Source organism: Amphiura filiformis, chromosome 3 (assembly GCF_039555335.1).
Source record: "Amphiura filiformis chromosome 3, Afil_fr2py, whole genome shotgun sequence".
Taxonomy (NCBI): domain Eukaryota; kingdom Metazoa; phylum Echinodermata; class Ophiuroidea; order Amphilepidida; family Amphiuridae; genus Amphiura; species Amphiura filiformis.
This window is the reverse complement of record NC_092630.1, coordinates 35829396-35844358: the sequence shown is the minus strand read 5'-3', so window position 1 is coordinate 35844358 and position 14963 is coordinate 35829396. Positions and strand designations below refer to the sequence as shown.

Here is a 14963-nt window from a genome sequence, read left to right as displayed (position 1 = left end):
AATACTGGGAAAATTACACTCAATGGCCCCTTTTACAGGCCAAGATATTTGTAACTGATTTATCCATTTGCTATTATTTTGCCCAATTTCACGTGGCTAGCTGTGAATGAGAGACATTCACACACTTACTATTATCAATCTGACACTGTGTGCCTGTGTATCCATGGCGACAATGACAGGAGAAGTCATGTGTATTAGGAATAAGACGACAATCACCACCATTGTTGCAATAGGTATCCGGACATTCTGAGAAATGGGACAAATTATAATGATTAATTATTTAGTAAATTACAACTGATGTCAGGAAAACAAGTCACCACATACGCGCTCATAAGTTGACAATTAAGAATTGAAACTTAGCAAACATTTACAAGAAGGATGAATAAATAATATCTGAAAAAATCACATTGTTTTGTTGTACCATCACAAAATGCGGTTCATTTTCTACATGTAACCTTTTTATGGGACACCTTGTATATCAATGACAAGCAGTGAAACACATTGATCATCCATCACAGAGGACTCTCAAACCCAGGACCTATGGTGCTCTAGACCAAAAGCAACTGGGACTAGATATTGAAACACACAAAATATTTTAATTTCTACAGGCCATCAAATCATTTTACATCTACTTTCAAACAAGATTTTAGCTGCTATGATGTGCATTTCATCAGGTTGGTTGACAACTGTTTTTATAAATAAATTGTATTCTTTGTATATTCAAGCATATTATGATAGCAAGATGCATATGCATTAATACTTACCGCTTTCATCCTTTTCACAGAACTTGCCACTGTATCCCTGTTGGCATTTACATTGATAATCACCGGCGCTTTTGGGAACACATACTCCCCCATTAAAACAATACACATTCTCATCACAGGCTGGAAAAAGAAGGAACAATTCAATATAAACTTGCACACCTAAACTTTTTTTTTCAAATGTTGAACAGCTATTTTTAATATTTTAATGACATTTTTAGTGCATCCATGAACAAATTGTTATTGATTACATCCAATCGACCAACAATCCCCTATCCGGGCCAAGATATACAAGAAAATACTGTTTCAAACACAAAAATTAACCCCAAGTTACACGCCTACACGTAAGACTAATTGACACTTATATTCGCTACTTGCAGGTTCCGCCATTATGCACTATGTGCGGGAGAGCCTCGAACTGGCAGCATACATGAATGGGAATTGAACTAGTCATAACGTTCTGTGTAAGGTTACATAATTCTTCCTTTCATGTATGCTGCCAGTTCGAGGCTCTCCCGCACATAGTGCATAATGGCGAACCGTGCAAGTAGCTAATGATAACCACAAGATGAGGTGGCCTTAGATTGTTTCGCAGGTTTTAATTCTTGTAAAAAATGCACAACTAACCCTTGCGAATTCAACTAAATTTCAAGGACACATCACCCAACAATGATGTACTGCATTCAAGTTAAAAATTTGAATTATTCATGGTAAAATGTTACCACATTTATATATTCACTTCACTACATTAACTTACACAATTTATAATATTCATGTACCCATAAACTCACTTTTAAGCGTAAGACCAAACACAATGATGGTACATTCATACACCCACACAATCTCCCCTCACACATGCAAATCCTCAATATACCAGCCTGCACATTTTGAATTTTTGTCATGCCCCAAACATCAATATAATGCAAATACATAGAGTTATAATGCATCCTAAATACCCATTGTAAATCCAAACTGCATCCTAATTATTCTGTAAGATTTGTATGTTAGAGTACCTAATATGATGGGTCCCAAGGGCAGACTACACTACACTAATACCCATCATTCACATCTAAGTACCTCATGGTAAAGTTACAAGAATTCATCTTAATTAACTCTGTCATGGGTTTCTGTTATAAATCTCTACTACTTAATGCTCTGCGTGCCAGCCATAAGCTTCAATGGAAAAAGTTGTTCAAGTTTTGAAATATTTTCTCAAAATATCAAGAGCTATCTTAAGAACTACTGAACCAATACTAGGCTTGTTTGTACTCATTTTAATGCATTTTTCATGCTGATTCCAAATATGGTCATGAAAATTTACATTTCTGAAATTTTTGAATTTAAAAAAAAATTGAAACATGTCGTCTGCAGTCGACACCCGCGTGGAGAGAGTTAATTAACTCTGTCACAGGTTTCTGCTATAAATGTCTACTACTTAATGTAGCGTATCAATAGTAAATCTCCTTGATGAAATCAAACCCATAGTATGTTTGAGTTGCCTCTACAATGGGCTATTCCATTTAAAATCCACACTACCCCTGTGGAAGATTTTGGAGATATCTTCCACAGGGGGAGTATGAATTTCAAATGGAATGAACACATTAGCAGCTCCATTTGAAACTCACTCTCCCTCAGTGGAAGATTCAGGTTGAATCTTTCTCAGAGGGTGTATGAAATTCAAATGGAGGTGCCTAATGTGTTCATTCCATTTGAAATTCATACTCCCCCTGTGGGACATATTTCCAAAATCTTCCACAGGGTAGTGTGGATTTTAAGTGGAATAGCCCAATGCACCATAAATGAAATCCATCCCAGCTCCTCTGTCAGGGGAGCAGCTTGAATATTTTATTCTATAACATTGAAACAGATTAAAAACAAACATTGAGGAATTGACGAACTATCTCAAAATTGTTTATTATAATCACTAATGCCACTTTTCAGTCTCTCAGGTGTTTTCAGGATTTTTGTGGGTCCAAATTTTGAAATTTGTTAATTTTTTGTCTATTTGGTTTTTATTTTTTTATTTTTGCACAAATTTCAATGCTTTTTCAGATTATTCTCACCAGTTTCAGGCAATACTTTGTGACATCTCTGCACCATATTCAAATCATTTACTTACCCTGGCAGTAATTTTCATCAGCATTGTCTCCACAATGGTCTATCGTATCACATTCATACAGGCTAGGTATACATCTTCTTGTTAACTCGCATGCAAACCCTTCACAATCTTCTACTTTACCATCAACTGAAATCAAAGATGAAATGCCACTAATGTTATTTGACATTGACACACAAATTGTATTCCATTGAATACTTGTATTCCATTGAGTATTTATATTCCATTGAATATTTGTATTCTATTGAATATTTATATTGCATTGATTATTTTCAAGTTGCAGAGTTTGAGTTTATCAAACCTCCATCATTTTTTTGGTGTTATGGTTACATAATTGTGACATGATCTGCTCCATGGGGGCCAAAAGGAGGCATTTTTGAAAATTGAGTTACTATAATTATTACCTTGTAGTAACATTAGGCTATCATATACTGAAAACGCCAAAGGTCTAGCATATTTGGTTCTAAAGTTATGAGGTTTTGTGATGTGTATTTTCTTATGTATTTTACTGTTTTTTACCCCATATTTTTGCCTTTATCTCAGTTTCAAATTTGCCGCCTTTGGCCCCCATGGACCAGATCATGTCACAATTTAGGTGTTACTTTATTCTTTTGTCTATCTGCTGACAGAAAAGTAACACAAGTTTCGATTCATTTGGCTATTCCGGTTGTAATCCATACACCCCTATAGAAGACATAACCTTAATCTCACACACAGGGGGTGTCAATTTCAAATGGAGTCACCCAATCAGGTAACCCTATTTGAAATTCCCACTCTCTGTGTGGAAGGTTAAGGTCATGTCTTCCACAGGGGTATGGATTTCAACTGGGATAGCCCATTATGCTACCTATACGGTATATAATCCCTTGAATCAATATCAATGATGCTGCTACCATTGGAAATTGTTAGTCTGTATCCAATTTCACTCATTGAATAAGGCACAATTCAAGGTTTAGGTTTAAAAAAGAAAGATATTGATTGCTTTTTCTAATAATTAAACATTCAACTCTAATATTTGAAACATCGGTAGCTTAGGGACACATCCTGCCAATATGTGTAAACCAATACCCTTCGTTCATTGAAAACCCCTTTCAGATGGGAAGACATTGACTTGCAATTTTGTTGATTTACTGTAAGACATGTGATGGTATGTTCAAATTAAAGGTATATAAATGTTAAGAAAAAAAAAAAAGCAAGGTACACCAACTTGATGAGGGGAAACAAGTAAAATACAGACTAGACAGTATGCAGGGGACAAAAACATCAGGCGTGAGTTTGCAGAAGAAGTAGGCAAAGTTCGATTTCCAAAATTACCAGTTCAAGGCCCACAAAGTAAGTGCTGAACCTGCAAAACAACAAGGATCAATGGTAATACAAAACTGCACTAGAACAACAAGTGATGAAAATCAAGTGATGAAAATCACTGTGCATATAAACAGACACGCTAAACCAAACATCCAGAGTAGGCACAAAACAGGCAAAGTTCGATGGCCAAAATTGCCAATTCAGAGCCCACAAAAGTGTCAGGAAAACAGTACACTGGAAGTGATGAAAATCACTGTGTACATAGCATATGAAACAGTTAACAGACAAAAAACAACCGATTTTCATCAGATAAACTGCTCTTCTTCACCATTGACAGACAACAAAATATAAAGCAAACAACAGAACTACATGCTGTAGTTTAAAAACAAATTCAAGTCAAAAATTGAAGGCAAGTTCAAATTGAAATAAGTAGCAAAATAAGACAGCAAACTCAGAGCAAAATAAGTTGTCTGTATTCTCTTGTTTCCCCAAATTCACGTTGGTGAATTTGCCTTCTTTTTTTTTTTTTTCTTTCCTGTTGTTATTATTCAAGGTATCCTCTTGTATCATTTATTGATCCTTGATGTGTTTTGTGTCCTCGTCCGTTGGATTCACCATTACCCACTTTTTTTGTATATAAATGTTGTTATTGTAAACAGACACATGGTGTTAGTTTCCTTCAAGGAAAAATGAAAAACAAAAAGGGAGTAATACGGTTTGTGATCTGAAAAGAATATACTTTTGTAAGATATTGCCAGTATGGGATAAGTTTATATTAAAATAAATAATCATCGTATGTGATGCGATCAAGCAAAATCAGTTGGAACTCGGAAATATTAAATTTTCAGTTTCTAATAGGATAGTAAAAAGCATTTACAAAGCTGCGTTTTGCAGAAAACGGCATTGAAATTGAACGACCAGTTCCAAAGATATGAGCGATTAAAGAGTTTCCAAAACAACAGGAAACAAAAGAAAATATTTCCTTTGTTTGGCTATATCTCTAAATCAATATTTCCGAGTTCCGACTGATTTTGCTTGATCGCATCACATATGTGGTGTCTAATGAAAGTGACACAATTTTAACTTACTTGTACTTAGCTACAAGAAATTTTCAAATAATTTACTAGGGTTATGAGATCGACTAACTAGCTGTACATGGTCCATTTATTTTTGAGACACTAGTAAAAATTGGGCAAGCAGAAACAAGTAGCTAGCACATGAAAGCAGATATGGGAAACCTAAACAAAAACATAGAGCTAGCCTGAATATCGACTTACCAATATCGGTATAAAACACATATAATCCAGCTACAGTGAGACTGCCTGAATTCAGTGGTATACTTTGCCACCTCAAATATAAGGCATTTTTACTGGAAGATATTGACAATGTTGAAAATGTTGAAATTTTGGAAAATTTATGCACCAGCTGCGAGTCAGATGTGAGGCCATCGTGAACTTGAAAAGATATATTGGGATCCCAGCTAACACCTACAGGAAACAAATGGCAAAGACACATACAATTATTAGAATGTTTTTGACAGAAATATTTCACAAAGAGAAGAAGTAAGATAAATGTTTTTGTTTCATTTAATGTGTGACAAGTATGCTCGCTTGTGTTAATTTGCATTTGCCTACACGCTATTGCCAAAGTTTGGATTCATCACGGATTAACAATGGTTGGCTCCCCTACAAAGGTATAGGAAGAGTTGTTGAAATAGAATTTAAAATAGTTAGTGCGGTGTGGGACAAATCATGATTGAGAAGGTAGAATTATTAGCTTAAATAAAGTTGTTAATTTACCTCAACAGAAATACCATTGGGCTATTCCATTTGAAATTCACACTCCCATTGTGGAAGATTTAGCTGAAGTCTACTACAGAGGGAGTATGAGTTTCAAATAGAAAAGACAATTGGGTAACTTCCATTTGAAATACTCACTCCAGTTGTGGAAGATATAGGTAAAACCATACACAGGAGGAGTATGGGTTTCAAAATAATTAACCCCAACCAATTCCATTTAAAAAACATACTCTCTCTGTGGAAGACTTTTCTTAAATCTTCCATAGGGGGATGGAAGATTTCAAATGGAATAACCCGTTTCACTCAACATCATGAAGAGAGAAATTTGCAAAGAAACACATCATCTCTCACTGATCCAAGCTGTCATGTGGTAACCCACTGTTTAATCTTGAATTATGTGGTTAGCGTACGCCACTAGATATTCATGGATTCATTACCTGGCACCTCAAGCCTAGAGCAGCCGTTACTGAGGTGTTATTTTGGCACATTATGAAAACCACCTCAGTCAAGTCTGCTGGTAAAGTGTCAAACTATGACGTTATTCTTATATCATATACTATAATGGAAGTTTAAAATGATCATTATTTTTGTCACGTATGTTCATGTTTTTTTTCTCCGAATTCAAGTGCGACATGCACCCACAATGGGCACTCCATGAACATCAACTGCTAGCCTTTTAAGTCTCATTAGCCTGGAACAAATAATATACTTTTTCAGTACATACTAAAAACCCAGGAGTGCAAAAATAGATGAAGGATGACACTTTAAACACTCACAAAACCTTGAGAAAATAAGATAATTGCTTTCTTTGCCAATGAAACCTTAAACTGGTGTGTGCATATTTACAAGCTATATTGAATAAGATTTACTGAATAGAATGCTAGTTAAAATGTTACTCTGCTAGTGCTATTGGGTAAAGATAAAATGCATGCATGCTCCATCTACTTCTCTGATTTTGTGTACAACGTATCTAAAGAGCAGTGAATAGACACTTAAGTTATAGTTTTAACCCTTGAATTGTAACAAATGTTGGTCCTCATAACTGCTAAATTGCTGGTCTTAAGTATATAAAACTCATACATATTTGGATGGCAAACACTTGACTAATCCATCTGTGACGTCAATTTTTTGGTAAAAATGCTCAGTTTTGGATAAAATGCAAAAATAATTAAACCATTTTTTGCCCAAATATTTCAGGCAATATGACAAAATTAAAAAAATCTTCAGTTTACAAATTATAAAAAAAAATCACAAAAATGTAGACATGTAGATATAAATATCAACATTGTAAGAAACATCCTTTTTTCAAATTTTGACCAACTCCACCAAACGTGGTTAAAATTTGGGTGGAAATCATACAAAATTGGGCATTTTTCAACAATCTTTGGTGAATATCTCACAACATTGCTTTTACACTTTAAATGAAACAATTTCAATAATACCGCAAATTCCTCTTGAGTGTTCTTCACAAAGCTGCAGTTTTCTTCTCATACTATATTATAGCCCAAACTGTCTGAACACATAATATACACATATAGATAAGGTATAGCTTCAATGCCCCTAAGATGCCACTAAATACAGGAAAGCTTACCTCTAATGCTGCAAGCACAACTTTAATATAAAATTACGCATTTCATGTGATTTACTCTTGCCCCAGAAAAAAATCTGGTAAAATATGTGCATATTGTCTCTATCTGACAGCTATGTGACGTACATGTTACTTGGTAATTTTATAGCGGGCACAGAAATAACTCAATTGAGAGAGTATCCCTGGGAAGGTTTCTGCTTTCAAGACAAGGAATGGAGCAAAACGTGGATTGTATCATACAAAATAATTTGAAATTCATAAGGATTTAGCAATTCATTACTGATGCACAGTTTTTGTTGTGGAATAAGAATTGAGTTTGAAGCTGGAAATGGGAAGCTCATGAATCAAAATTAGAGTTAGAATGGGGATATGAAATTACAGTTGAGAAAACCAGAACTTGAAATTCATGGAATAAGAATTGAGTTTGGAGTGTAAGCTGAACAGGAGAAGTATGAATTAGAATTTGGGTCAAAATTGGGATGTGAAATTTAAAATGGAATAAGAACGTTAAATGTCATGAATACAAATTAGGTTTGGATGGAGCAGGAATGGTGGAACCCACAAGTCAAAATATGGGTCAAAATTAGGATGTGAAATTAGACTTGGAATCAAAACTTTATGACAAATACTCTATGTGCAAATAGATACGTAAAACCTTGATAACAGAAAAAAATGTCAGAATGATGATCAAGAAATGATGCCTTTCTTTTCACTTTTGTTCTATACAGAATAACAATATCTTACCTTGACAAAGCATGTAAGGAAACAAACAAACAAAATTAACAAAGTCCTTAGCGAAATTAGCTCATTAGGTTTCACTGCCTGGAGAGAATTGATCATGTCTCACCTCCTTTTTCAACCAAATCGACGGTAATAACTCTTACAGTGAGGGATCAACATTTAACCACAAATTGCCTCAGGCATACCTCACTTCCTGGGAATTAAATACCACACAAAGTCATTTTTATGTAACTCATTCACCCATGTGTGTCATATACTGCCTCTAGCTATAATAACAGCCTGGTGATCTGGTCAGATACTAACCTCCGGAAGGAATTTAATTTTTGATCAATTCTCTTCAGGTAGTGAAACGTAATGTTTAATAGCTAGGGAGGGTGGAGTTCACAATGTCAATTACTTTTCTCATATGCTTTTAGAAAACAAGCTAGGAAACGAACCTAGATACATTGATAGGACTTCAGCAATCTTTTAGTTTGTTCTCTAAACATATCACAATGATGATCAAGACACAAAGTATTAGTTTTAACTTAGCTCCGTGCCAAATGACAAACATCTTACCATGAACTGGTTAACAAAGTTCTTTGTATCTGATCTTACTGGAACTACTTCTAGCATCGGTTGCCAATAGCAGTCACTACCCATCAAGTGTTGATAAAGACAACAGGTGTTGTTGAAAAGTACACAAGTAAGTGAACATTCTGGATCAGATACAAAGAACTTTGTTAACCAGTTTACTATACCGATCCTGATGAATCTGTTCAATCATATCTTACCATGAAATTGTACTGTCTCCAACCTGAGGAATACGTGATTGGTAGGTGGGGCCACAAGAAGCCACACAACATCCAGTGCTAAATCAACACTTAGTACCCTGCTCAATGAGCTGTCACCATTCTCAAATCTAGTATATGTTTCAACTGTGAAGGAAAAGGAACACAATGTGAGTAAATAAATGTTTACACAGACAAGTGTGGGTTACTTCTTGAGATGCAAGGTATTGGAGAATGTAGGTTGCATAGCAGGAAAAATGTTATAAAATGTTTTAACATGATAGTTAACAAAGAAAGGATCAAATATTTTTAGCAGCAGAGTTAGTGGTTGCCACCCCAACCATAATCCTATCCCTAATCTCTTAATCCTAACCAGAGTCATAACCCAAGTCACTGGCGTAGCGTGGGTCATGACCTGGGGGGGCACTGACCATGATTGGGGGGCAACGGGTCTGATGGGGGGCACAAGCCATTTTTCAACATTTAAAAAATTTCAGATTGATTGGGGGGCGTATACCCCGTGCTCCTATGATACTATGCCATTGACCCAAGTCCTTAAACCTAACCATAATCATAGCCCATAAACAGTAAGCAGATCGAGTTATCCAAGACTATGCTTTCATTTAGCAGATCAACAACAGGGACAATTCAATGAGATATGGCTGAATTAAAAATATTTTTCACCATTAAATTGGTTAGTTTCCCTTTGATAACTGGCACAGTCAGATTGAATAACCTGTTGGCATTGACGACATTGAATACTTATGAGTAGAAAACAAATCAATTTGATACGTATCTTCAAGACATGTGTAACAAGACGTCAGCATGTGAGGTAGTAAGTCAACAATGAAGTAGATAGAGAACAAATAAACTACATTCGTGTCACAAGAAATACATTAAAGCAGTAACTAGGTTATAGGGTTTCTTCTGAAATTAAAACCTCATCCTCACCATACAATTATTTCATTATAATGATGTATATTCATACGTAGCGGTAAACGTAAATAGAAAGCAAAATTATACTTCTACGCTACTCAAATTTGGTACACTCACCGGAGCGCTTTCACCAGGTCAACCGGCGTCTTCAGCGGCATCTGTGACGTCATCGGAGTTGTCCTAGTACTACATCACTAGCAACAACAATCTTCAGAGCAATAACATTCGCTGAAGACGCCTGTTGACCCGGTGAAAGTGCCCCAGTGAGTGTACCAAATTTGAGTAGCGTAGAAGTGGAATTTTGCTTTCTAATTATTTCATTATTCAATCATTTTGAAATTCTAAATCACTCAGGAGTGTCACATGCCAGGTCCCCTGCCATGGCCTATATAATATGAATCAGTTGGAGGGAAAGCAGAATCACCAAAGGCAGACTTAACATTACTTACATTATTCCTGTCCTTATTTCAAGTGAAACTATTCCAGTCTGCTTCCCCTAACCATTCCCAGGGTAAACCCATTAAAATCACTTCTGTTTTGACAACTTATCCTGGTGGTGCAGGAATTATTAATATATCTGGTTGTAGCTTCTAGTCTGTATTTTTTAAACAAGTTTATTCAAGCAGATCATTTAAGTAGTAGACAGACAGATAAAACAGTTGCACTTTAGTGCAGACAATTTGCCCACGCAGTAGATCTAACATTATTAGAAACAAAATAAAATAAGAAAAACATTGTGACGCACTTTGCTATGTACATCTAGTAACAAAAAACAAAAAAGGTAAGTTAATATACAAAATAGAATAGAATTAGAAATGAAAATAGAATGGATAAAAAAGGAATGGAAATAGAAATTGAAAAATGGAAATTGAATAGAAAGGAAAGAAAGAAGAGGAGAGGAGAGGAGAGGAGAGGAGAGTAGAGGAGAGGAAAGGAGAGGAGAGGAAAGGAATGGAAAGAAAGGGAGGAGAGGAAAAGAAAAAAGAAAAAAGAAAAGAAAAGAAAAGAAAAGAAAAGAAAAGAAAAATAAAGGAATGGAATGGATAACTAGACTAGAATAGAATAATAGAATAGAATAGAATAAACTAGACAAGACTAGACTAGAATAAACTAGAATAGAATAGAATAGAATAAACTAGAATAGACTAGAATAGAATAGACTAAACTAGACTAGACTAGACTAGACTAGACTAGAATAGAATAAACTAGACTAAATAGAATAAACTAGAATAGAATAGAATAGAATAAACTAGACTAGATTAGAATAAACTAAACTAGAATAGAATAGAATAAACAAGAATATACTAGACTAGAATAGAATAGACTAGAATAGAATAAACTAGACTAGACTAGACTAGGACTAGTCTAGACAAGACAAGACAAGACAAGACAAGACAAGACAAGACAAGACAAGACAAGACAAGACAAGACAAGACCTAGACTAGACTAGACTAGACTAGACTAGGCTAGGCTAGGCTAGGCTAGACTAGGCTAGGCTAGGCTAGACTAGACTAGACTAGACTAGACTAGACTAGACTAGACTAGACTAGACTAGAATAAAATCAAATTTGGCCCACTTTACCATTTGGTTTGTCTCTCCATATTGGCTCATCAACAAAATAATAGTGTACTTTGAATGCTGGGTAACCAGGAAACCGACCCCAGTGCTGATATTCTATCCTCATTGTGTTACCAGATGACATGAGTGCTGGAGGGCGCTTGTGTCTCGTAAAACATGAATCAAAGAGGGGCAAGGCTTTTGAGTGCTCCCCATCATAAATCTGTAATGACAAACATAAGAACACATTTCAAATGATTTAAATGAATAAACGACTCCAAAAATGTATGAACTGAAATGTCAAACCATCATGCAACAACACACTTGACAGTTAAAATCATTGTAAAATCCAAAAAAATCTGCAAATAGCTTTATTGTTCCCTTATAGTGAAACTGCCACATAAATTATAAGTATGGCAAAGCTAAATACTAGTATAGTAATATTATGTAATTTTGAAAACAAAGAACAAAATATGGTTCAAGCATGCATTTAAGGGCAGAGTAATGGGAGAGAACATGGACCTTTTCGAGCATCATTATTTTTGAATTGTATGTCCAAAGTATATAAAACTATACATTTTTGGAAAGGAAATGAGTCAAGGAATCCCATGGTGACGTCAGATTTGTTTAAAAATATCGAGTTTTTGAGAAAATCACAAAAATACACTTTTTTACCCCAATTTTTTTGTGACAACTTAAAAAAAATCAGTGCAGAGTAAAAAATTTTAGTTAGTTTTTCATGGAGAAGAGACATGAACTTAGGGAAGGTTTTTTTATTTTTTTGAAATTCGTCTTATTTTTCGAAATATTGCAAAAAACATGTGAAAAAAGCAATTTTGTCACTCTATTAAGCTAAAAATTCCACATAATGGTGTATATTTTTGTTCAAAACAAATATTTTGAAAAAATGAGAAAACCTTCCCCAGACTTTGATGTGCTCTAAGCGATAGTGCAAAAAGTTTACCTTTTGCTTGCATATTTTTCGAGTTATCTTGTCACAAAAATCGTGCAATATTGTCAAAAATGAACTCTGAGAAATCGACGTTTTAGTAAAAAAATGTCAAAATAATGCACAAAAGCGTCCATTATATTTTAAAAGCGGTAAGACTTTCACGCTTGTAAAAGCTGTATCTGGTGCATGGTCTAAATATGCATCTTTTTGCACCAATGAATCTATAATGTCTGGTTTTAGTGCGCCAAAATCCAAAAAAAAATTAAAAAATCTAAGTGGCTTTTTTCACTACAAATTTTTGTTTTGTTTACATCACATTTGCTGGCGTTAACAACATACCGAATGCGCCTTGATCTGCGTTGGATATCGCCATGAGAGTTATGCCACGTCACGCTGACGCGAATCGCGCTGCGTAATCACAATATTTCGCATTCAGCATTTCTGACTCATTATTTCCGCCAATTTACTAAGCTGTCTTGAGCCATGTGACTTTTTAGAGTTGAAAAGAGTGAAATCAATCAAGCAAAAATACGAATAAATATTGGCAAGTTGTATTTTATCAGTTTCGAGTGAAAGAATACATCTTAGTGTTGATAAATATCAAAAAATCTCAAATTCGGTCGTGGACGAATGTGTCTTCCATTACTCTGGCCTTAAACATATTTATTCACCAATCTTCACACAAGAACAAATGATAATGAGTCAAATTAAAGGGAATAATCTCAAATAATTAGTGTGATTACGTACCGATGCATGCTTGAACCATATTTTGTTCTTTGTTCTCAAAAAATGACTCGGGCAATTATTGTAGTAGGGTGATGATATATGGTCTTGTATAAATAATGACAGAACTTATCAAAATTTTACAAAAGTTCAAGATTTTTTTTGGTATTTTCTTAATCTGAATCAAGTTCCTTGGTTCTTGATATCAAAATTTTAATTTTCCCAAAATCAAGCAAGGAACGGTGAGTGAAATGTTGATCCTCTTTATTGTATTGATTGAATGTGTTACTTTTCACAGAACTATTGGAAACATTTTGAATAAATGCAAGTAACTTCTATGTTATTACATTGTATTAACACATGGGCCTTAAAACTATCCACTACAAAACAACTTAACATTGCAAGGTATTTAATTTTGCAAATTCTTTCATGAGTCCAGTTTTGTGAAATTAAATTTTGATAAATTTGTAAACTTGTTTCATCGAATTAAATTTCTGGATTTGAGAATTCAGTTTTCTCAAATAACGTTGTAAGTGACTATTTGCAAGATTAACAAAATTCCTGTGATTTTGTTTCCTTTACAATATTGAGGGTAGACTGCTTTTACCTCCAACTGATCTTGATTGATTGGCCAATCACAAGTTGGTGACGTCGCATTGCCTCCGTACATCAGGAAATCGTCAAACAACAGCTTAATCTGTCCCTTCGTATTTAGATTACGCAGGATAAATGTACATGTATGAGGTATGTCGGTCAACGATATCAGATCGCTACTCAACAACTCTGGCATACGAATGATACCTCCATCAGGGTGTGTAGTGAATGTGCCGTTGAAGTATAGCTGACCACAATCTGATGCATGGGGAAAAAAAAGAGAAATATCAATTAATGGCTAAGATTACATGTAAATGGGGTAAAGAAATACTTGAAATAAAACAGAGGATAGGGTTTAATGTAACATATAAATACTAAACTACTGTCTGTTCAATTAGCTTAGATTCTTGAATTTTTAAGATATTTGAAAAAATAAAAAATTGCGGCCAAAGTCATCAAAGAAAAGTGTTAGCACGGCCTTAGACCTAACGTGATTTATACTTTTCAAATTCCCAAGTTCAATTTAAAACCCCATTTCTTTTCAATTTTGCCTCATTTTAGGCAGTTACTTGGGTCCACCAAAAGGGTTCGCGACCTTTTTACAAATCGAGTGGGACGGTCCATTCTCAACTTAGGGCATAGACCCTATCCAATTTAGCAAAACAATCTGTCCTGCCATTTCATGATTTCAATTGTTATACCGTTCCAGTTATTGAATAGATTCTATAGGTGATGATGGTCTATCGGTTTTTGTTACACGAAATTATATCATGATATGGCGCGATTCAATTTTATGCATTATTCTGAGCATTATTTTTTTCCTAAACAATGACATTAAAATGATTGATTTCGTTTACAATGTAAATTGAGTTTTGTTTAATACCATCATTCCTTCCCGAGAATATCAGCATTCGATTGACATTTTCAGATACAGTGACTTTACAAGAATTGTTTTCTGTAACCTGATTGTTTTAAATAATTGTTTCCAAATCTCCTTCTCATAGTTTGTACAAACAAACAAAACGAAATAACAAATTGAAAATAAATGTGTAGTTCTATAATAGGCCTATAGGCCTACACCTTCTCAGACCCATTCGCAAATTAAATAAATAAATGAATA

General features: G+C 34.7%; 1 protein-coding gene across 2 annotated transcripts in view; it reads right to left on the bottom strand.

Annotated features, from left to right (window-relative positions):
- LOC140148430 (uncharacterized) overlaps positions 1–14963 on the bottom strand; it is a 71308-nt gene that overhangs the window by 4461 nt on the left and 51884 nt on the right. For both annotated transcript variants that reach the window (XM_072170366.1, XM_072170367.1), the window contains exons 3-9: positions 13857–14101; positions 11599–11797; positions 9084–9227; positions 5460–5669; positions 2881–3006; positions 765–884; positions 130–246 (exon numbers count right to left, since the gene is read on the bottom strand). In XM_072170366.1, coding sequence (XP_072026467.1) covers positions 130–246; positions 765–884; positions 2881–3006; positions 5460–5669; positions 9084–9227; positions 11599–11797; positions 13857–14101 — 1161 coding nt within the window. The remainder of the gene's footprint in view (positions 1–129; positions 247–764; positions 885–2880; positions 3007–5459; positions 5670–9083; positions 9228–11598; positions 11798–13856; positions 14102–14963) is intronic.